This window comes from Schistocerca cancellata, chromosome 1, assembly GCF_023864275.1.
Source record: "Schistocerca cancellata isolate TAMUIC-IGC-003103 chromosome 1, iqSchCanc2.1, whole genome shotgun sequence".
Lineage (NCBI taxonomy): Eukaryota > Metazoa > Arthropoda > Insecta > Orthoptera > Acrididae > Schistocerca > Schistocerca cancellata.
This window is the reverse complement of record NC_064626.1, coordinates 169,670,691-169,694,636: the sequence shown is the minus strand read 5'-3', so window position 1 is coordinate 169,694,636 and position 23,946 is coordinate 169,670,691. Positions and strand designations below refer to the sequence as shown.

At 44.6% G+C, this 23,946-nt stretch overlaps 1 protein-coding gene across 1 annotated transcript in view; it reads right to left on the bottom strand.

Annotated features, from left to right (window-relative positions):
• Positions 1-23,946, bottom strand: part of LOC126152714 (mucin-19-like) — a 401,377-nt gene that overhangs the window by 285,465 nt on the left and 91,966 nt on the right. Inside the window, exon 7 of the mRNA XM_049916057.1 lies at positions 2,259-2,467. Within this exon, the coding sequence (XP_049772014.1) occupies positions 2,259-2,467 (209 nt within the window). The remainder of the gene's footprint in view (positions 1-2,258; positions 2,468-23,946) is intronic.

Genomic DNA, 23,946 nt, shown 5'->3' with positions numbered 1-23,946 from the left:
AGAGATGAGAAATTTGTGGCACAACTTGACTAGAAGAAGGGATCGGCTGGTAAGGCATATTCTGAGGCATCAAGGGATCAGAAATTTAGTATTGGAGGGCAGCGTGGAGGGTAAAAATCGCGGAGGGTGACCAAGAGATGAATACACTAAACAGATTCAGAAGGATGTAGGTTGCAATAGGTACTGGGAGATGAAGAACCTTGCACAAGATAGAGTAGCACGGAGAGCTGCATCAAACCAGTCTCTGGACTGAAGACCACAACAACAACAACAACAGCAACAACATTCAAAGACAATAATCACACTGAAGTCACCACGATTTTTGATGGTCCCTAGAACAATGTAAAAAACTGGACAAGGTTCTTATTAGGGTGTGTGATTCCCACAGACGACAATGCATGCCCTGAAACGTGTTCTCACGCTGGGCACAACTTTGATAAGAAGTTTTGTGGTAGGGCGTTCATTCCTCCACCAGCGTGGTGGACAACTGGTGGAAGGTCGTTAGTGCATACGGACGTGCTGCAGTAGATGTCTCCAGGGTACCACCATAAATCGCGGTGATTTCAGTGTAAATATTGTCTTTGATAAGAGAGTCATTTCTCTTTGCTTTATAGCGTGTTTCTTGCAGTTACCTCCTATAGAGAGTGTTGCCTTAATTGTAGCACTTTTGAGATGTTACATATTATTGCTTAAATAGAAGTTTCAAAATTATTTAAACAATGCTGTCCTCACCTGCAAGATGTTGGTCTTGGTATCTGATTTAAGGAAAGGAAATTCTGAGAAAAATAAACACACTACAGTTAATGAAATCTTCTCCGGCTTCCATCCAGGTAGCTGCGTCGAAAATCCGCGATGTTTCGATGAGTGTCATTGTCATCATCTTCTTCGCTAGAAGATGATGAGAATGACACTGTCGCGGATTTTCGACGCAGTTACCCGGATGGAAGCCCGAGAAGATTTCATCAGCAGTATATACCGGGAAAGCCTATATTCACACAGTACAGCTAATTTTCTAAACATTGCGAATAGTACAAATTAGGAATCCGGTTTTCTAATAAGAACCAATGGATGCGAAAATTGCACCTCCCTCCTAAACTATGTCCCTGAGCTTAAATATATATATACTAGTGAGGCTTTAAGGAGCTGTTCCATATTTTAGTTATTACATCACTATTTCCGGGTTTTTAGGATAACTTTTCCCTCCTTCGCCCATCCCTGCACACTTAGCACGAGTCTACATTTTGCATTTCATGCATCTGATCATTTCTTCAATTCGATCTTGCTCGCAAAATTCGGTGTACCATTCTTGTTTTATGAAAGAGTTTCTGTGGTAGCTTCCCCGTTGAGTTTCCCAATTTCTAGATTTCATCTCCTTTGCTTGGTTAGCTTTTCCTTTGCGTGGGCTACTCGTGAGCTGACAGGCTCTTGGCCAGGCCTGAAGTTTTGTTTGGAGCTTTCATTATTTCCCTCGGATTCGAAGATATTTCGGGCATGGACGCCCTCTCCCATGTTTTACCTGCCAAGATTTCTTCCGCAACCAATTTACGGGGCAATCCATTCCGTTCAGCAATGTCAAACGCAAGTTTTTCTTACGTCACACATGCTTAAACCGAACATCATCTCTTCAGGTGTAAGAATATGCTGCTCCAATTCGTTTTCAACTTCGTTGAAAAACACTTTACTGTTGCCAAAATTTTTTATTTCCTTGTTTGCGTTCTTTTTTTTCCAGCGCGCCTCTTAATTGTTGGGTTAGGCACACATTACATACAGGCTCATTAATTTAATCTATGGTTCTCAGACAAACTGTTACCAGATTTCAACTTACAAGGGAACCTCCCCATCGCACACCCCTCAGATTTAGTTATAAGTTGGCACAGTGGATAGGCCTTGAAAAACTGAACACAGACCAATGGAGATAACAGGATACGGGGGATACGGGGAAGGAATGAAACAGACACTCATTGTCTCAACATCAGCGTGTCGAGGTACATTTTTAAAGTAGGTCGACCTCTGCGGTCGGTCTCTGCGCTCAGTACATTTGTCTGCAGGTGATGAAAAAACCTTGAGCGGGTGTTATTTTAATAGTTACATGTACGTCAGAGTTATCAAGTAATTATAGTAGATGAAGAAGCTTGCACAGGATAGAGTAGCATGGAGAGCTGCATCAAACCAGTCTCAGGACTGAAGACCACAACAACAATAACAAAATTGGGACACATTTTTGCTTGTAGAGACTGTAGTCGACAGAAGAACAGTACCTGCTGCTGCGGTGAGTGCTGGGCAGCGATGTGGGGCTTGATGTCCTCAGTATGTTCCGGAGACGCCAGCTGGTGCTGCTCGACCTTCTTCTCCTCGAACAGGTTCTCGAAGGCAGGCGGCGGATCTGCGGGAGGCCCGTAGAACGAGGCCCGCGGGCCGGGCCACGAGCCGGACAGCGACTTGAGCGCCGCCTCCGTCTCGCGCACCAGCGCCTCGCCCTCCGCCTCGTGCTCGCCGCCGCCGCCCCCGGCCGCCGCACCGCCGGCGCAACCCCCGGGCGCCGCCTTGCGCTTCTTGGCGCCGCTGCCGCCGGCCGCCGGCCCGGAGCACGCGCCCGCCGCCTCGGCGCCCGCCGGCTCGCGGCGGCGTCGCTTGCCGCCCCCAGCGCCAGCGCCGGCGCCGGCGCCGCCCTCCTGGCCCTCTTCACCGCCGCTCATCCTGCCGCCCCCCTCAGCGCGAAGTCTCTCTTACGTCTGCTGTTGCTGTTCTTGCGCTACGATCACTCGATGCTGCTGCACTAGACGTGGAGGCGACCTGAAACTGATAATGAAGCAGTCGCAGTGGATCGATTTTTTAAAAATGCCTAAATAAAATTAATAGGTGTGGAAGTGTTGCTAAACCTTAAAATGGTGCAGCGGGCTCTATTATCAAAACCTGCTGTTTGTGAGATACAGCCATACTACAGAGGGGTCCAAAAAATGTATCCACTGTTTAAAAGTCCATAACTTGCAAACTAATTGACGGAGTTGTCTCATTTTTGGTGAAAGTGTAGCTTAAAGTCCATCTTAAAGATATCATTATAGGTGTTCGAAATGGTCACCATTAACACCCACACACAAACGATGCCGCCGAACTGCAGCACGAACTACTGACTGCAACGTGTTCAGTTGGATATTTGCACATGAATGTACGATGGATTCTCGAAGTTCATACAATGTGCGTGGCTTTTGTCGATAAACGACGTCCTTTAGTGTTCCCCACCGGTAAAAGCCCAGAGGAGTTACCTCTGGGGAACGTGGAGGATACTCCACAGCACCTCTACGGCCTATCCATCTTCCTGGTAGATTTTCGTCGAGATACGCCCTAACACGATTTTGGTAGTTGGCTGGGGCACCACCTTGTTGAAAGTAAACTCTTCGTTCTCCATACAAGTCTCGGATGTTAGGTAAAATGGATGTCTGAAGCTTCTGAAGGTACACCTCACCTGTAACTGTGCCGTCAAAGAAGCATGGCCGGCCGGTGTGGTCGTGCGGTTCTAGGCGCTACAGTCTGGAGCCGAGCGACCGCTACGGTCGCAGGTTCGAATCCTGCCTCAGGCATGGATGTGTGTGATGTCCTTAGATTAGTTAGGTTTAATTAGTTCTAAGTTCTAGGCGACTGATGACCTCAGAAGTTAAGTCGCATAGTGCTCAGAGCCATTTGAAAGAAGCATGGGCCAATCAAGCCCCGGTAAGACAACCCACACCACACATTTACTCCTGGCCAATTCACAGCTTTGTCTACATGGACGTTCAGATTTTCGGCGGTCCAGTAGATGCAATTGTGGCGATTTACTGTACCATTGAGTTTGAACTGTGCCACATCAGACTACACAATCATCTCTGCAAACTCTTCATCGTTGCGCACCATGTTAGTAAACCACTCGCAGTACTCCATTAGTTAAACGTGTCGGTCTCTCTGTTTGATACTCATTTCGCCATTGCCGTTGAACTTCATTAATGTTTTCGTACTTAAAATACCACTTCAAAACTGACTCCCTTTCATCGAATGTAAGCCTTGCGCCAGCCATGTTTACTCGAGTAACTAGGTGCAGCTAAGAACAAAACACTGACTATCTGGCGACTGTCATCTCACAAAACAAAACAACGCAATACAACGCTTGTGTGGCGATTGCCGGAACTAAAAACTATTACTCTACCAAAGATGAGACAACTCCGTCAATTAGTTTGCCTGTTATGGACTTTTAGACAGTGGATACATTTTTTTGGACCCCTCTGTATATTGAGCTGATCTGATAAGACTTTACTTATACTTTCATTCTTTACACTTATTCAACTAATTTCGTGATGGGACAACAGACTGAGTCATGTACGAACTGCTAACAGATGTTTTGATTTGCTTCTCTCGTCCTGACTATAAGACAAAAAAGAAAAAAAAGATGCAGCACGAATAAGTTATGCAAATAGGTCACAAATTAATATTCGTACAGGTATCGACAAAATATGCAGAAATGAAAACTTCAGAGTCTGATGGTTGAATGTGTGGCGCTGCAGCGCAGTTTCACAGCGCAACTGGCAAGGATAGTGAACAGGGGACATGTCGCTTCCAGGGCATAAAGTCTTCGTGAATTTCATTCCGTGCACTCCGTTGGACAGTAACTTTGCTTCGCTAACAGCCGCGTGAACAATATACGCAGATATCAGCATTTGACAAAGGAAGTGTAGTCGGGCTCAAAAAAATCAGTTGGAATAATCTGTAAATCGCTCGCGAAGACGTGTCTTGGACGCCTCGAACATCGGCGGGATACCAACTTTTCTGTCGCCCACGATACATCCCGACAGCCAGGAGTGATGGTCTAGAGTGCCATTTCATTTCATAGGACGACCCATTTAGTTGTCATCCATACAGCATAGCCGTACATCAAGAATATTCTAGACTCCGTTTTGTTACCCTTCATGAAAGCCATCCTGGGCTTACATTTCATCCAGACAATTATCGCTCGCACACGGTTAGAGCTTCAACTGTCTTCGTGTTTACCATACTCCTCCTGGACAATAAGGTCGCCTGATTTCTCCGCAGTTAAGAACATTTGGAGCAGAATGGACAGGGCCGTCAAGCAGCTCAGATTTTCACGGTCTAACGCGCCAATTGGACACAATTTGGCACGATATCACTCAGGATGACATCCAACAATCTATCAATTAATGCCGATCCAAATAACTGCTTGCATTAGAACCAGAGGTGAAACAACGCTTTATTGACTTGCCCAATTTGTGAAGCTATTTCTCTTGAATAAATCATCCAATTTTTCTGAAATAATAATTATTTGTTTTCCGATACGTGGACTTACATTTATCGATTTGCGTTCCATTCGGTTAATTCGTTAATGGTTCGTCGTTTTTTGTCTTAGAGTGTATTATTAAGTGTAGCTTTAGAATGTAGGAATGCGCCGCTACGTACATCTCATATGTAAGCGCGAGGCCATCTGTCGTAGCAATAAGACGCTTCCAGTTATAAGAAAAAAAAAAATCAGTAGTGTACGACATCGGCCTCTTGTGATGTAGCTTTTAATGAAAATGGTGGTGTAATTTATCGAAATCTTATACCCATCTCTAGCTCAGATGAACGTTATAGTTATTTTAAAAAAGTCATATTTGCTCGGAGTAACAGTACGTTTTGGACTTTACTTAGTTTAGAACTAGCTCAGATGATTGCACTTCAGCTCGCAGTCAGACAGTCTCGAATAGTAGCGCATGCTATAGACGATTAAACACGTTTTATACTTTACATGCTTTTCTTATATCTTCGTTTCTATCTTATCTTTCCGTATTTCCCGTAAAATCGTTTCACTGCTTTTAATTAAGGTAAGCCTATCAAATGGTTCAAATGGTTCTAAGGACTATGGGACTTAACATCTGAGGTCATCAGTCCCCTAGACTTAGAACTACGTGATCCAAACTAACCTAAGGGCATCACAAACATCCATGTCCGAGACAGGATTCGAACCTGCGACCGTAACACCCGCGTGGTTCCGGACTGAAGCGCCTAGAATCGCTCGGCTACCGCGGCCGGCTGTAAGCCTATATTTGTGTGATCGTCGGCATTTCTTGTCCACATATTACTACTAGTCTGCAGTACACTTTGTAAGGTGTTTCTTTCGCTTCCATTGACACTGTCTCGTAAAAATCTGCGGACAGGTCCGATTATTTAATTTTAATGTGCTCATATGCTCTTCTTTCTGTGTCTATTTCTGTAAGTCGCTTCGGCAAAACGATGGGCCGAAATTTTCCGTCGACAGTTAAATACGCTTTAATTCTATACAACATTACCGGTGAGACAGTAATTGTACAAATTTTGGTCGATCGGACACAAAAAATACGGCAGCTTATATGTAGATAATGAGAGACTGTGACGATCTGAAGTTGTGGAGCGAGTGGGTCGTCAGCGAAAGCAGCGACACGTGTCGTGTGGCCCAGGGGACGGTCCCCGGTTCGCCTCCGGCCACTGCAGGAGCCGGCGGGTGTTCTAATAAGTATCGACCTGCCGGCAGGACTCTGGAGGGAGAGAGGGAGAGGCCGGTGAGCGGGAGAGGCGGAGAGGAGGGCCGAGACGGCGCTCACCGCACGCCGCGCCCCGCGCCCCGCGCCGGCCCTATGAAATTTAATCACGGGAATTAATCTGGACGTCTGTAGCCACCAGCTAATAACGCCAGGGAGGCCGTGCTGTACCGCGCGGCACGGTGCAGCGGCGGGAGATGTAAAGGAGACCGCAGCGCACCAGCCCTCGTGGACGGCGCGCCTCGCCTCGCCCGCTGATTCAATAACAAGTGTGTAATTTGGTCCCTGCCGGTGCCGGGGCCGGGGCCGGCTAAGAATTACAACGGGCAGCTGCAGCGCTACGTTCCTGTCGCTTCTCCTTAACTAAGTCTTCGGCCGCCAAGGCTGCAGCTGCTAGAACCCTACTTCAGAAAGGGAACACACCGTCCTAGCAGTCAAAGTTGCATTGGGGTTCAGCTGCTTGAAGTGTGTGACTTGGTTCATACGTGCTTGTGTAGGACAAGATAGGCTTCAAAGAATACGATTAAGTAGATGAGCAAGTGCTGACCCTTGCGAAGCGGTTGGAGCGAACGTTTCACTTCAAAGGATTAACTGCAGAGCACCGTTTCGACATGGCTCCAGCGTCTCATTGTTGTTGATGCGGTCTTCAGTCCTGAGACTGGTTTGATGCAGCTCTCCACGCTACTCTATCCTGTGCAAGCTTCTTCATCTCCCAGTACCTACTGCAGCCTACATCCTTCTGAATCTGCTTAGTGTATTCATCTCTTGGTCTCCCTCTACGATTTTTACACTCCACGCTGCCCTCCAGTACTAAATTGGTGATCCCTTGATGCCTCAGGATTTGTCCTACCAACCGATCCCTTCTTCTAGTCAAGTTGTGCCACAAACTTCTCCCCAATTCTATTCAATAGCTCCTCATTAGTTATGTGATCTACCCATCTAATCTTCAACATTCTTCTGTAGCACCACATTTCGAAAGCTTCTATTCTCTTCTTGTCCAAACTATTTATCGTCCATGTTTCACTTCCATACATGGCTACACTCCATACAAATACTTTCAGAAACGACTTCCTGACACTCAAATCTATACTCGATGTTAACAAATTTCTCTTCTTCAGAAACTCTTTTCTTGCCATTGCCAGTCTACATTTTATATCCTCTCTACTTCGACCATCATCAGTTATTTTGCTCCCCAAATAACAAAACTCCTTTACTACTTTAAGTGTCTCATTTTCTAACCTACTTCCCTCAGCATCACCCGACTTAGTTGGACTACATTCCATCATCCTCGTTTTGCTTTTGTTGATGTTCATCTTATATCCTCCTTTCAAGACGCTGTCCATTCCATTCAACTGCTCTTCCAAGTCCTTTGCTGTCTCTGACAGAATTAGAATGTCATCGGCGAACCTCAAAGTTTTTATTTCTTCTCCATGGATTTTAATACCTACTCCGAATTTTTCCTTTGTTTCCTTTACTGCTTGCTCAATATACAGATTGAATAACATCGTCTCGTATTCACACTTATTTTAATTTACGTGCCCTGTCTGAAACACGAAAAAAGCCCTCTTACCTCCACGTATTCTTTGAAAAGTCCACTTTTCTCTCTTATGAAATGTTCGCACTGTACAGACCTTCTTGCCATCGTAATAGGAAGCCAGTTAACGCGTCGATACTGTACTAGGCACATAAAGACTGTTATAAAAATAACGACAATGGTCAAGTGCAGTTAACGTACTTTGAACAGTATACACACCTTATTAAGACGATTTATCGCGGTAATTGATAAGCGGATCTCCAGGATTGTTTCTGGAAATTTTTGTTCCAACACAGTTCTTCCAGTGATGATGAATGAAGAAATTGGCATATGATGCTCTGATTTAAAGCTCTGTAATGTTCCAGTCGCTTCATAGAAAAGGAATTGATTCTGCGTGTTCGTCAAATCACGTTTGAAGAGAGCAAAGAGCGTGTAACAGGGCTACGCCATTCTGTGACTTGGCTTTCATGTTAGGGTATAATATCTGTATCAACTGATAATGTGAGCATGTAACAATTCTTGGAGTTATTATTTACTTGGAAAGTGAAAAGAGGCGCATCGGGTTACCATGGAGCTGCAAGCCACCACATTGTTGAATACTCTCCATGTTTAACGATACTGTTTTCCTGATACCTACTCTCGGTAAGGAGGTTGTTCTAGGTGTTGATTGAGAGTTATGATGTCACCTGTATGGTGTCAATCTTGCTGATGTTTGTGAGGATCCTCAACATTTTTCTGTTATCCTCTGGTAATTTACATTCAGGATATTTTGCATTACCACCAAGGGGTCTGTCGCTCTCAGTTAAACTAGGGTGGTGCTATTCTTAATACACTTGCTTCAAATTGTGGCATGTAAGCAGTCTCCATTCGTTGAAGGCTAGGGAGGTTTCACGTTTTGCCTCATCCACGTCTGGCCAGTTGTATCAACGAATATGTGATACAATTAATAGCATACTGAAAATAGAATTTCTTCGTCATCGTAAAGCAGATTGCGTGCATGAAATGCTATGTATTCTGGAAAGCAGACATTTTAATTTTTTTACTAGCCTCCCATATCATAGTTTACATATATTGTTACGAGTTACTGTCGATGTAACAACACTGAGAGGGCATCCCCGCGTTGCCTTAATTCACCAAGTACATTCTTTGTCTTTTTTGCAACTGCAATTTTTCTCCTTCGCTATATAGCAAGCTCATTAATTTTTTTGAAGTAACAGTCACCTGAAGGACAAATAAAAGTTTCAGTGGATTTTATTCTCACATGCTGTGGTTGTGGAGCTCACTCCCAGGAACTGTTCAATTAAAGCCCTCGTCCATACTGGAGTGGGACTGGAATACGTAAATCCTTATTACCTGGCACCGCTGCTGTCCTGTGACCACAGAAATCGTTCAGAGTAAGTGAAGTAGCTGCAATATGACGTCCAGAAAATACTAATTTCTGAAACTGAGATGCTGTGTTCTGTAACAGTTCCATATCTACATGAGCCGCTGTAGATATGCAGACGTTCTGAGCTAGTCATAATCGACAAATTTTATTTATATGTGTTTTGGATTTACTGCTCTCAGAATTACACTCTTTATGTTCTATTTCAGTTTCATTTTCGTGGATCTAAGAGTAAAGTACTTTCCAGAGCCTCAGTTCTTTATTTAACTGTTACTTGTGTTCATAATTTTAAAACTGAATTAATTTATCAACGGTTTATGTAGCCGTTTCTTTTTTTCTATCTTGACTCTACATATTGCAACTTGAGGCTCGTTTTTAATTTTTAAGGCTGGGTCTGATTTAGTTTCAAAACGCATCACAGCTGATTTCAAGAACTGGTTTGTATGACACTGGACTCTTATACGCCTAGAGAAAATAATAATTACGACTGTCAAGGTGTGATTCGATTCTGTAGGGCAATCATCCTGATGCTCTGTGTCTATGGTGTGAAAAGAGAATAACAGTTTTGTTGTTGCTGTAGCGATTATTTGAGAGATACCTGCGTCGTGAACATAGCGATGCTGAGGCGAACAGATTTTCAGACCTACAGAAATGCTGAAGAATACGGTATAATCCGTTTTTCTTCTAGACGAGTGAGTTGATGGTATGACGCACTCCTTAACCCAGTTCTGCTGCAGTTATTGTTGCCTGATGATGAAATATGGACCAAGTGTTTCCATATTCTGTTTGTATGTAAACACGAGTCCTCCGTAGCAGCATCGTGTGTTATTTAGTGGGCAACACAGTTCACATTTTCCGTGACAAGCTTTTAGTAAAGAGATGATTTACCAATCGTGATTTTTCATCGAGAAATCCAGTAAGCAGTTTAAGTTATTACATCTTATGTGTATCCGTCACATTTCAGACATAATGATGATGATGTTTGGTTTGTGGGGAGCTCAACTGTACGGTTATCAGCGCCCGTATAAAGTCCCAATTTTTATACAGTCCAAGTTTTTTTACTCAATCCAATCTAGCCACTGTCACTGTCACGATTAGGAGGAGGACGAAATGATGAGGACAACACAAAAACCCACTCCTAGGGCAGAGAAAATCCCCAATCCGGCCGGGAATCGAACCCGGCACTTTAGACATAAAAATGAATACTTAAGTGAAATGCGGTCCTTTCTCTTCTCTTGTTAAGCATGTTGTATTAGCCGCCTCAAATCAAATCTATCAATTACATCGTTGAAGCAGATATATTACTTTTTAAAGGATTCATCTCAGAAAATAAAAAGACACAAATAGCTACTGCACTGTATAATCACCTTAGCAGCAATTCGAGTGGTGGTTATGAAGAGGTACTGAAACGACTGTATCGTAGTATTTAAAGGTTTAAATAACTTTTGAGTTCCTGGACCGCTACCAAGTGTACGACCCAGGAAATATGTAGATTTATCCTATACTATGCTATTCACATCTACAGACCTTAGTGGCAGACGTCAAAACTTCGAGAGTGAGTCCACGCCTTCCCCCACACCGGAGAACTCCGTTTTCGCAAACACCCCGAGGCCCTCACTTCTGCCAGAACAAACACATACAAGGAGAGGCGGCGCACTCTCATCGATCACATTTCTTCCGAATGGCGGGTTTCCCTCGTCACTCGGCCGGAAGTGCGAGGGCCAACGGCGGAAGGTGTCTACACGGTGCGTGAGTTCGTGCGTGCGTGCGAGTCACGCCGCGGAACACAGGGTGACGCGACGCGCCAGCTCTGCGGTGACAAATGTTCCGCGGCCCGTGGAGGGGCCACCGCGCTGACAGAAACGTTCCCTCTGCAGGCAGTGCTTACTTTTCCTGCGCCGCTGTAAGATGACTGGGGCGTTAAAACCTGCGGGGTTATGTCATGTGAGATGGTCACGCTACTAATCTGTGCGGATATCCAGTTCAGGTACTCTGTTCATAAATTCTAGATGTCATACTTAGTCTGAAAAATACCCAGCTGCAGCGTTGTTCGGAGTCCAGGTTAGACAGTAGGTTCGCCTATAACTCCGCCCGAACAGGTCTCGAAAGAACTAACCGTACTGACCGACCGCCGTGTCATCCTCAGCCTTTACGCGTGACTGGATGCTGATATGGAGTAGCGTGGTGGGAGCACACTACGCTCAGGGTCGTTGTCAGTTTTTGTGATCGGAGCCGCTACTTCTCACCCAATTAGCTCCTCAATCGTCTTCACCAGGGCTGAGTGTATCCAAGTTGCCAACAGCGCTCGGCAGATCCGAAGGTCACTCACCCAAGTGCTAACCAAACTCGGCAGCGCTTGACTTCGGGGATCTGACGGGAACCGGTGTTACCACTGCGGCAAGGTCGTTGACAATTGGCTGCGTAAGTCAGCTGAAAGGTTCGAGGAAGGGAAGGGCATACTACATCCAATGGGACCATGCCTGGATAAGCACTGCGGTATTCAAACCAACCTCCGGGCTGATGACAGTTTTATCATTTTATCCGTGTTTCCTCTAGATACTTCAGATATACTAGGACTATGTTACGGAGATTTAACTAGTACACTCAACAGGTTACTAGTTCTATGACAAACTAATATGGGACGTTCATGCAAGGTTCTGCGCTCTACACGACGAGGAAGGATAAAAATTTCAATAAATGGTTTTCAGTTGATTTCGCTATAATATTAAAGTTTTACGCTGTTATAAGACTCTGTTTCGAAGTGATACAGATCTGAAATAGTAATGTGTGTGTAATTAAAAAACAGAGAATACAGAAGGAAGGAACAGACCAGTGTATACACATCAAACATTCAGACAAGCTCAATAAATTCAACCAGATATTTGTTTGGATAAATAGTGGGTGCAATCCTCTAGTGTCGAAACAGATCTCTGTCAACGATATTAATGAAACTAGAAAGTTCAACAAAGCCAGAGGGCCGGCCCTGGTGGTCGTGCGGTTCTAGGCGCTCCAGTCCGGAGCCGCGCAGCTTCTACGGTCGCAGGTTCGAATCCTGCCTCGGGCATGGATGTGTGTGATGTCCTTAGGTTAGTTAGGTTTAATTAGTTCTAAGTTCTAGGGGACTGATGACCACAGCAGTTGAGTCCCATAGTGCTCAGAGCCATTTGAACCATTTGAAAGCGAGAGGCTTAAAGTGAACTCTTGAAAAAGTACTACGATCGACTCAAAGTGCAGGGCTATTACAAATGATTGAAGCGATTTCATAAATTCACTGTAGCTCCATTCATTGACATATAGTCACGACACACTACAGATAGGTAGAAAAACTCATAAAGTTTTGTTCGACTGAAGCCGCACTTCAGGTTTCTGCCGCCAGAGCGCTCGAGAGCGCAGTGAGACAAAATGGCGACAGGAGCCGAGAAAGCGTATGTCGTGCTTGAAATGCACTCACATCAGTCAGTCATAACAGTACAACGACACTTCAGGACGAAGTTCAACAAAGATCTACTAACTGCTAACTCCATTCGGCGATGGTATGCGCAGTTTAAAGCTTCTGGATGCCTTTGTAAGGGGAAATCAACGGGTCGGCCTGCAGTGAGCGAAGGAACGGTTGAGCGCGTGCGGGCAAGTTTCACGCATAGTGATGTGAAAGATTGAGTGTTTAAACCTCCTCTACCAAGAAACGTGCCAGAACTGCGAGCTCGCATCAACAATGCTTTCGAACTCATTGATGGGGACATGCTGCGCCGAGTGTGAGAGGAACTTGATTATCGGCTTGATGTCTGCTGAATCACTAAAGGGGCACATATCGAACATTTGTGAATGCCTAAAAAAACTTTTTGAGTTTTTGTATGTGTGTGCAAAGCATTGTGAAAATATCTCAAATAATAAAGTTATTGTAGAGCTGTGAAATCGCTTCAATCATTTGTAATAACCCTGTAAGGGAGACACAAATTCATACGCAGAGGATCGTTGTCCGGACAAATGTCAGATGAGCCGCTATGATTCGTACCAGGCTGCAAGTGGGGTAGTTAGGGAGAAGAGTATTCTACGACCGTCGGTATTAGCCACCGAATGTCTTTGCAGAAGGCTCTATAAAATTTCTACGTACATATCGCGCAGATACTGCAGAAACCAGAGAGCTGAAATCATGTACATAAGTGTACGGGCAGCAGTTGTTCTCGCGCAGAACGAGTATGATATGTCTTCTTCCTTCATAGAGCTTGTGACTTATAATTGTTTATACTCTGTTAGCAAGGAGAGTGGAACTGTTACGTTAGAAATAAGTTTTATGGTACGTAATGTAATGGAAGGTATGTACCGGCTTGTATGTAGTCACGGATTCTTCACCCCGTCTTTCCTTTGTAACAACTTTCCACGAATATGAAATCTATCCTTTGTTAATTTTTTTGTGCATCACGTTTTATTGCTTGCTCATTTATTAGAACTAAGTATAAGTTAAGTCTGACATTTCTGTAAAATCGTTGCATCCAGGATTCCAGTATCTTTTAAATCACTGTAAGCGTTTCTGTGTTTTTGTATTCATGAGATAGACATCAATAGATTTTTTACTGAAGGTTTGTTTATTATGAATGCGTTGATTATTTCGATAGCGAGGGGCAATCTTAATTACGACTTTCTCTTCCCGTCGGCACAGATTAAAGTTATCGGAAAAGGGCAATTTTGCTTCCACAGTTGGAGCTTCGGCCTGGCTGACGGGATAGCTCTTTAATCTGTTTAATTCAGAAGACCAGGCAGGGGTGACCAGGCACTGCCTAATCTTCACTTGGCAATGACTCCCTCTCTCTGTCAGAAATGAAACTGTCATAACCTGAGCTAAATTGGAAATTCTGAATAGCCGTCTTTGCATTTATGTTCAACTAAGGAGCCGTAGGATGCTATTATCAAATGAAGAATATGAGACTCGCAGAAAGAAATCATTGGACTTACTCACTTATAACAGTACGGGAACACATGTTCTCATTTGTTATTAAACATTGGACACTTTCCGGAGTGCAGTTATGATTTACAAGTGAACCAAAGTCACTGCCTACGATAAAGCACAATGAAACATCTTGCAGAGGAAAACAGAGAAGGACGGAGGCCCAGTTAGAGCAATACTGCGGTGAAGTCATCAAGAAATATTAAGTTATTAGTAATTGTAATCCATAAATACTTATGGATTTCAATTACCAATACTTAATTCTGAACGATCATATAGATAATGTTGTACATAAAGCAAACCAGAGATTACGATTTCTTGGCAGAACACTGAGAAAATGCAACAGATTTACTAAAGAGACTGCCCACACTACGCTTGTGCGTCGTCTTCTGGAGTACGGCTATACTGTGTGGGATCCACATCAGACAGGGTGGACGGAGGACATGAAAAAGTTCAAAGAAGATCAGCTCTGGACTGGGGTGGCAATAATTAAAACAACGACGTTTTTTTGTTGCAGCAGGATCTTCTCAAGAAATGTCAATCATTGACTTTCTCCTCGGAATGTCAAAATAGTTTGTTGGCGCCCCCCGACATAGGGAGGAATTATCATCATTACAAAATAAGAAAAATCAGAGCTCGCCCAGAAAGAGTTCATTTTACACGCTCCGTTCAAGAGTAAAACGGCAGAGAAATGGGCTGAAGATAGTTCGATGAACACTCTGCCAGACATTCAACTGTGAATTGCAGAGTAATCATGTAGCTGTAGATGCAGATGTAGATGTAGATGTAATAAAATACCTATCGCGATCTAGACTGTTTTTTCACTGATTTTATATATGATGAAATGTACCGCGAACTAAAAGAAGTGTAGGGGGCAGCAGTAACGAATGACATAATAGAGGGAAAGTAGTGTGAAATGTTTATCACAGACAATTTAATATGTCAAGTGAATAACGAATTCGTGCAAGACGCCTTGCACGACACTAAAAAAGGTCTCTGGGCGAGAAACGTTTCGGGGGAGATACCAAAGTGGACGGCGGCAGACGAATACGAAACGGAAATTCAAAAGCTCGTGGATAGATGTGACAAATCTTCAATAATGAAAGTGATTATGCAGAGAAATAAAATAGGCTTGATCATTACGTCATATCAGGAAAAGTGGCCACACTACTCGTCGTGTCAAGGTGGTCACGCCAATAACAGTTAGTTGCTTCCAAGAAACACGCATAATACAACAGTTAAACTGACTTTTAAATCCTTTTATATACAACACTATCATCTGACACTCTGTCCCTTTGTGACAAATTCTAATTAATTACGTTATATTATTTAAAACTGGCTCCATTCTGTTATATTTGGCCGGCCGCTGTGACCGAGCGTTTCTAGGCGCCTCAGTCCGAAGCCGAGGTGCTGCTACGGTCGCAGGTTCGAATCCTGCCTCGGGCACGGATGTGTGTGATGTCCTTAGGTTAGTTAGGTTTAAGTAGTTCTAAGTCTAGGGGACTGATGACCTCAGATGTTAAGTCCCATAGTGCTTCGAGCCATTTGAACCATTTTTTTTATATTTGATCTAATACAAAAGTGCGATTGAAACCGGTCTTCTGCAGCCGCTAGGTATTCTTTCAGATACTAGGGCGTGAAGATGCCTGAAAGAAGTTTCTGGAAATCAGAAAATCAAACATGGGATCCTGTTGCGACGGCACTGGCCACAGAACGGTACGGAAAACTGGTCCCTACACAAGCTTCCAGAAAAATGCATGTATTTATAGTATATCATTATCTGTTTCACTTAAAAATGTTTAGTGTGGCATCGTATGATGTCGGAAATGTGTAACTATTAAGCTTCTGTCAGTAGCTGTGGTTTGGTGAAAACTGAATATGCCTTTAAGTGGCCACTTTACACCCTCCCCTGTACCGCAACCGCGCTCTCTTCCTATAAGGCTCGAAATGTCGCCGTACATTGTCTATAATGGCTCTAAACAAGAATGTTCGACGACCACTGGTCTAGATGGCATGTCCTAGAACGTCGCAGATGCTGTGTGCTCCGGCACGTAAGGCACGTGGTGGTCAGTGGTCTAAGCACTCCAGAGGCACTCTGGTGCTGCCGTCAACTCTGGCCCCGTCGCCCCGGGCGCCGTCTTCCGGTGGAAGCCGCCCTACTCGTTACGTCGATACATTGATTCCGCTTACAGAAATACACGGCAGCCCTTCAGAGTGGCCAGTGGGCCCGTTTAATTAGTGATTCTTGACTCAATTATCGGACGGCCGGGGGCAGCGGAACGTCCTGCCAGCCTGCGGCCGTTCGGGGATGGAGGCTGCCTGCCTATCGACCCAGGGGCGCCGACGGCACCTCCGTGACGTTGTCGGGCCTGGCGTCTTGGGCCTAATTACTCGGCCGCCGCCAATTGCTATTGTTTCGCATGCAAATTCCGGTGCGCGCACATTTATGTAAATAGCTGCCCAGTTTGCTGAATCGGCGAGTTGCAGCCTCCTTCCCCTCCCGAACCTCAGCATCCTTCCAGTGCAATTTCCCCCCTGCGTGTGCTGCAGTTAACGACCCTTCAGCAGCATCAGCCGCAGCTGACATCCGGATATTACTCCGCAAGTTCTTGTCCTAGAGCCACATTCTATAGATTTTACAACAAAGAGTTACAACCGTGTCGATACAGCGCGACGTGAGTACTTGAGACACAGATTCCGCTATCGTACTTAAGATTTTATGCGGTCCTCCTGAATAACTTTAATCGAACATTAGGATCTTAGTCCTCTAATGAAACTTATTTCCACAGCTGTGTTCCAAATGACCTGGATGTCCAAAACCCGAAAAAATTTTAAGCAGACCTTGTAACCTGAGAACACAATTCACGTGGTTATACGAACCAGGAAGCGCCCAGGTTATTGCCAGCAAGACGAAGTTTCATAACCTCAGTTTGTTATTATACACTGAAGAGCCAAAGAAACTGGTACCCCTGCCAAATATCGCGTAGGGCTCCCGCCAGCACGCAGAAGTGCCGGAACACGACGTGCCATAGACTAGACTAATGTCTGAAGTAGTGCTGGAGGGAATTGACACCATCGGTCCTGCAGGGTTGTCCATAAATCCGTAAGAGTACGAGGGGATGGAGATCTCTCCCGAACAGCATGTTGCAAGACATCCCACATATGGTCAATAATGTTCGCGACCGGGGAGTTTGGTGGCCAGGGCAAGTGTTTAAACTCAGAAGAGTTCCTGGAGCCACTCTGTAGCAATTCTGGACGTGTGGGGTGTCGCATTGTCCTGCTGTAATTGCCCAAGTCGGTCGGAATGCACAATGGTATGAATGGATGCAGATGATCAGACAGGATACTTACGCACGTGTCACCTGTCATAGTCGTAATTAGACTTATCAGGGGTCCCATATCACTCTAACTGCACACCCCCCACACCATTACAGAGCCTTCACCAGCCTGAACAGTCCCCTTCTGACATGCAGGGCTATGGATTCATGAGGTTGTCTCCATAGTAGTACACGTCCGTCCGCTCGATACAATTGGAAAAGAGACTTGTCCGAACAGACAACATGTTTCCAGTCTTCTGCAGTCCAATGTTGGTGTTGACGGGCCCAGGCGAAGCGTAAAGCCTTGTGTCGTACTGTCATCGACGGCACACAAATGGGCTTCGGCTCACAAAGCCCGTATCGATGATGTTTCGTTGAATAGAGTTCGCACGCTGATACTTTTTATTGGTCCAGCATTGAAATATGCAGCAATTTGCGGAAGCGTCGCACTTCTGTGTCGTTCAACGAATCTCTTCAGTCGTCGTTGGGCCCGTTGTTTTAGGATCTTTTTCCGGCCGCAGCCATGTCGCAGTTTTGATGTTTTACCGGATTCCCGATGTTCACGGTGCTCTCGGCAAATGGTCGTGCGGGAAAATCTCCACTTCATCACTACCTCGGAGATGCTATGTCCCATCGCTCGTGCGCCGACTCTAACACCAAGTTCAAACTGACTTAAATCGTGATAACCTGCCATTATTGCAGCAGTAGCCGATCTAACAACTGCGCCAGACACTTGTCTTATACAGGCGTTCCTGATCGCAGCGTCGTATTCTGCCTGTTTACGTATCTCTGTTTTTGAATACGCATGCTTACACCAGTTTCTTTGGCGCTTTAGTGTAGAATATCCCGAAACTATCCTACCGTCACATTTTGTTACCAATGTACGTGTGCAAGGTGAGAACAATCAACTCTAAGCAATACCTATACAAAGATGCAGCTACTCTTGTCAAAGGAAGTTCTATTTCTGTCATTAGTCATATGTCCCCCTCTTATTCATTAGGACAGAAGTTTAATATATGTTACTAAATGGTGACCCATTATAGCTCAAAGCGATGTTTGAGTGAGAAGAAAGCTTCGGAAGGATATCATATCAGTAATACAAGAATAATAGGCAACTCGAATGTTAGTGCAACAGCCGGCCGGAGTGGCCGAGCGGTTCTAGGCGCTTCACTCTGGAACCGCGCGACCGCTACGGTCGCAGGTTCGAATCCTGCCTCGGGCATGGATGTGTGTGATTCCTTAGGTTAGTTAGGTTTAAGTAGTTCTAAGTTCTAGGGGACTGATGACCTCCGCTGTTAAGTCCCATAGTGCTCAGAGCCATTTGAACCATTTGTTAGTGCAACAAATAGAAAAGGTAACAGTTCTCCTACAGTATGGGAGGAAGGATTCAAGTGAAGTACAGTTTCTATTCAAGGGAAATCGTAACTGCCTTACAGCGTATCGACTGTAACTAATGTACTTGACAAGAACGTGTTGTAAACCGAGTGGTAATAGTGACTTTGGAAAACTTGGGACAACGATCACCGTTTTTCAAAAAATGTTCAAATGTGTATGAAATCTTATGGAACTTAACTGCTAAGGTCATGAGTCCCTAAGCTTACACACTACTTAACCTAAATTATCCTAAGGACAAACACACACACACATGCCCGAGGGAGGACTCGAACCTCCGCCGGGATCAGCCGCACAGTCCATGACTGCAGCGCCTTAGACCGCTCGGCTAATCCAACACGGCCCTCGTTGTTCGTCTCCGTATTAATTTTAGAGACATGAACCGACTATGAGAGCTTTGAAGTAAGCTATGCTGTTTTTGTGTTCATAATGATTGAGTCACCATTATGAGGAAACCTGAGCTTCAGCCCTCGGGCTAAATGGGCGGCAAAATTCTATAGCAATCTGTGCCATTGACTCCCGGTCGCGCAAGTAATATACCCTGAAAATACTATAAGTGAAAACTGAAAACATACAGACGTGGCAGGTGAACGTTAAATTGTGCTAAATGATTCAATTCTGCAGTCCGTGAGGCTGACGTATCCAACATATTCCGGCGATATAAATTACGGGCAACCAATATAAACATGAAGAAGTTTCGTCGCTGACCACTCACTCAGGGAACTGAAGGTGGCTCCAAATGTCTGACACGATCAATCTCCCATCGGTTGACTTCTATGGATGGACGGATGGCGAAAGCCTGATATTCTTTATCCATTCAAAACAGTGGAAATATTCGAAAAGAATAAAGCATTCGACTACAGGGTGCACAGCAACCAAAATCAGTTTGATTAACTTTCTTTCTAGTTAATCAACTGCTAAAACGTTAGCTTCTCCAGAGTCCAGCCGATTTTTTTATGAGAGTTAATTAAAATATGATATTCCACCAATGAGAATTTGGAATACAGCCAACTGCTGACGAAACGACATAGCTCAATATTTGTTAAGACGGTCTCCATCCATTTGTTGAATCGATTCATAGTCGGAATTGTGTAATTCTTCTAGTTTAAGGAAAGTGCTTGATGATACTGGATTCCTTCTGTAGACGTCTGTCCTGCCGTTGGATCTACATCTACATCTACATGATTACTCTGCAATTCACATTTAAGTGCTTGGCAGAGGGTTCATCGAACCACAATCATACTGTCTCTCTACCATTCCACTCCCGAACAGCGCGCGGGAAAAACGAACACCTAAACCTTTCTGTTCGAGCTCTGGTTTCTCTTATTTTATTTTGATGATCATTCCTAACTATGTAGGTTGGGCTCAACAAAATATTTTCACATTCGGAAGAGAAAGTTGGTAACTGAAATTACGTAAATAGATCTCGCCGCGACGAAAAACGTCTTTGCTTTAATGACTTCCAACCCAACTCGCGTATCATATCTGCCACACTCTCTCCCCTATTACATGATAATACAAAACGGGCTGCCTTTTTTTGCACCCTTTCTATGTCCTCCGTCAATCCCACCTGGTAAGGATCCCACACCGCGCAGCAATATTCTAACAGAGGACGAACGAGTGTAGTGTAAGATGTCTCTTTAGTGGACTTGTTGCTTCTTCTAAGTATCCTGCCAATGAAACGCAACCTTTGGCTCGCCTTCCCCACAATATTATCTATGAGGTCTTTCCAACTGAAGTTGTTCGTAATTTTAACACCCAGGTACTTAGTTGAATTGACAGCCTTGAGAATTGTACTATTTATCGAGTAATCGAATTCCAACGGATTTCTTTTGGAACTCATGTGGATCACCTCACACGTTTCGTTATTTAGCGTCAACTGCCACCTGCCACACCATACAGCAACCTTTTCTAAATCGCTTTGCAACTGATACTGGTCTTCGGATGACCTTACTAGACGGTAAATTACAGCATCATCTGCGAACAACCTAAGAGAACTGCTCAGATTGTCACCCAGGTCATTTATATAGATCAGGAACAGCAGAGGTCCCAGGACGCTTCCCTGGGGAACACCTGATATCACTTCAGTTTTACTCGATGATTTGCTGCGACCTTCCTTACAGGAAATCACGAATCCAGTCGCACAACTGAGACGATACCCCGTAGGCCCGCTGCTTGATTAGAAGTCGCTTGTGAGGAACGGTGTCAAAAGCTTTCCGGAAAACTAGAAATACGGAATCAACTCGAGATCCCCTGTCGGCCATTACTTCGTGCGAATAAAGAGCGTTGCACAAGAACGATGTTTTCTGAAACCATGCTGATTACGTAACAATAGATCGTTCCCTTCGAGGTGATTCATAATGTTTGAATACAGTATATGCTCCCAAATCCTACTGCAAACCGACGTCAATGATATAGGTCTGTAGTTCGATACTGAAAACTTTCAGACGGACGTGATACATTCGAAGACAAGACGTAACAACTCTAAACAGTAACAACTGACTTGATGGCGACGACTGTTGTCGACACAATACGTCTCGCACTGGAGACGTTCGACGGGACGGACCGGAGCATTAATTAGGAGCGCGTCCTCCATTTCACGAAAGCCAACCTCTGCACTGGAACTCCGTCCCAGACGTCCCGCCTCTAGCATAGTGACGTACTTTTTTTATGTCCGTATCCGTATCCCCCCCTCTTGTTAAGGGCAATTTTCAGGCGAGTGTAGCCAGTCCCGTCAAGAGCGCCGTGAGGATCCAGAGGCAGCGGGGGCGCAGAAAGGGTGGAGTAACTCCTGGCGCGGGGCGGAGATGGAGTAGCGGGGTGAATGGAATTCGTTCGGGCCGGCTGGCTCCGGGGCTGGGGGAGGGGGCGAGGCTGAGGAACGCGCGTCGCGTGTGCCGCTGCAGCGCCTTTAATTGCCGCGACCGGATTTAGATTCGCTCCCCTCGACGGCCCAAAAGCACGATCTGGGCCGCGCCGCCTGATAACGATTAGACTTTTTCGACGACTCGCATTCGAACTCGCTCGGTAGGAAAAAATTAAGGAGTCTTATCACGGCAAGAACTGCGCTTAAAGCTAACATTTCCCTCCGCGACCGTCTCGGACGATTCCGCTAGACTGCACGTAGCTCCCGTCAGTATGAAACTCGTAATGGTTTGTTGTTGCTCTGGAGCAGACCCACAGTAAATTTTAATTCTCAAGCCAATGTTTCATTCAGATGGCAATTTTCTCCGAACTGTATTGTTGTTAATGTTGTAGCAGTTTAATGAGTGACTCATCAAGTTGTGTCCAAATCATTGCTTCGAACTAAGACAATGTCCCGCCCGAGCAGACATTACTCGTTTCTTAGTTTCCGAAATAGGGGGCGTGAGATGCTTCTGTTTCTATTGCCGAGCTCACTTGCATAATTAAGCAGCACTCTAAAGTGGAATATTTTGCATTTAGTTATGTTTATTATAGCAGCTGCAATATGGGGATGATACACCTCTCAACAGGCAAAGTACCATTACAGGTTCATAATTTACTTGCAATTATCGCGGTCATTTGTCTGTGAGATATCATCGAGGCATTTCACAGGAAAGTATGCTCCTCGTTTGTGTATGCGTACCGGTAAGTACTCTAAGTAAAAGGAGAAAGGGTGTCATCCAAAACCGATGAAATACTTCAAATGGTTCAAATAGCTCTGAGTACGATGGGACTTAACATCTGAGGTCATCAGTCCCCTGGAACTTAGAACTAATTAAACCTAACTAACCTAAGGACATCCATGCCCGAGACAGGATTCGAACCTGCGCCCGTAGCGGTCGCGCGGTTCCAGTCTGAAGCGCCTAGAACCGCTCCGCCACATCGGCCGGCATGAAATACTTCGTTTTCTTTATGCTGTGAATGTTGTTACATCGGTTTGAATGTACTGTACGTGCAACATGTCGCAATGGAAGATCACCTGGAGGCCACAAACATATTCACTAGCGTAGCCATTCTCAGACTCTCTCTCACTGGGCCACGTATTCGAACGTTGTCAGTACTGTCCCTTCCATGTAATAACCTAAATATGAATGAACTTGGGAAAGAAAGAGAAGGGGATAATAGCTACAGGCCTGTCGACGACTTGGTCATTAGAACTGGAGTACTTTCCTTTTTGGGAAATCGGTCGTGGTCTATTCAAAGGCTCTAGCAGCTTACGGAAGTACTTAAGATATTCACGAAGACCTCGGAAAACTTAAATGTAGATAGCCTGCTGATCCACTTTAACTACCACCGGGCGCGGGAGCAATGTTAGCCAGTCGTTTTAATGACACTCATGTGCTGCTACGAGAGTTTGTGTAATTATGACAGAAAACAGATGGAACTGCTTCCTGTACTACACTACGACGTCATCGACAATCTGTATTGTTATTCGTTTACTTCTTGGTACTAGTGTATTTGTGGCTTATAATTGTAGAACCTGAGATCTTCTTGCTAAACCTGAATTAATTTCAGAGTTCATCTTGGCCTCAGTTCGAAAATTTTGTACCTGTTATTAAACTCGATTTGAATGTAATTAAGTGAAGAGACATATTATTGTTTTCATCTTTCTTAGTCTCACCGTTTGAAAGGACGACAAATGAATTGTTGGTCTAGATCTTGTTTACTTCACAGCAAGTTGTCTTCATTGTGTATTCTTTTCAATATCTAGGGGAATTAAAACATGACACAAAAGGCAAAATATCGAATAGCACAAACTACGTAAGAAATTTTGCCGCAGCAGAGTTCTTCATCTATTTAAAATATTCGTTGAAAAACGGATTGTGAGTAGAAGAAAATAATAAAATGTTGCCATTACATTTCTTGATCTGTAGCTA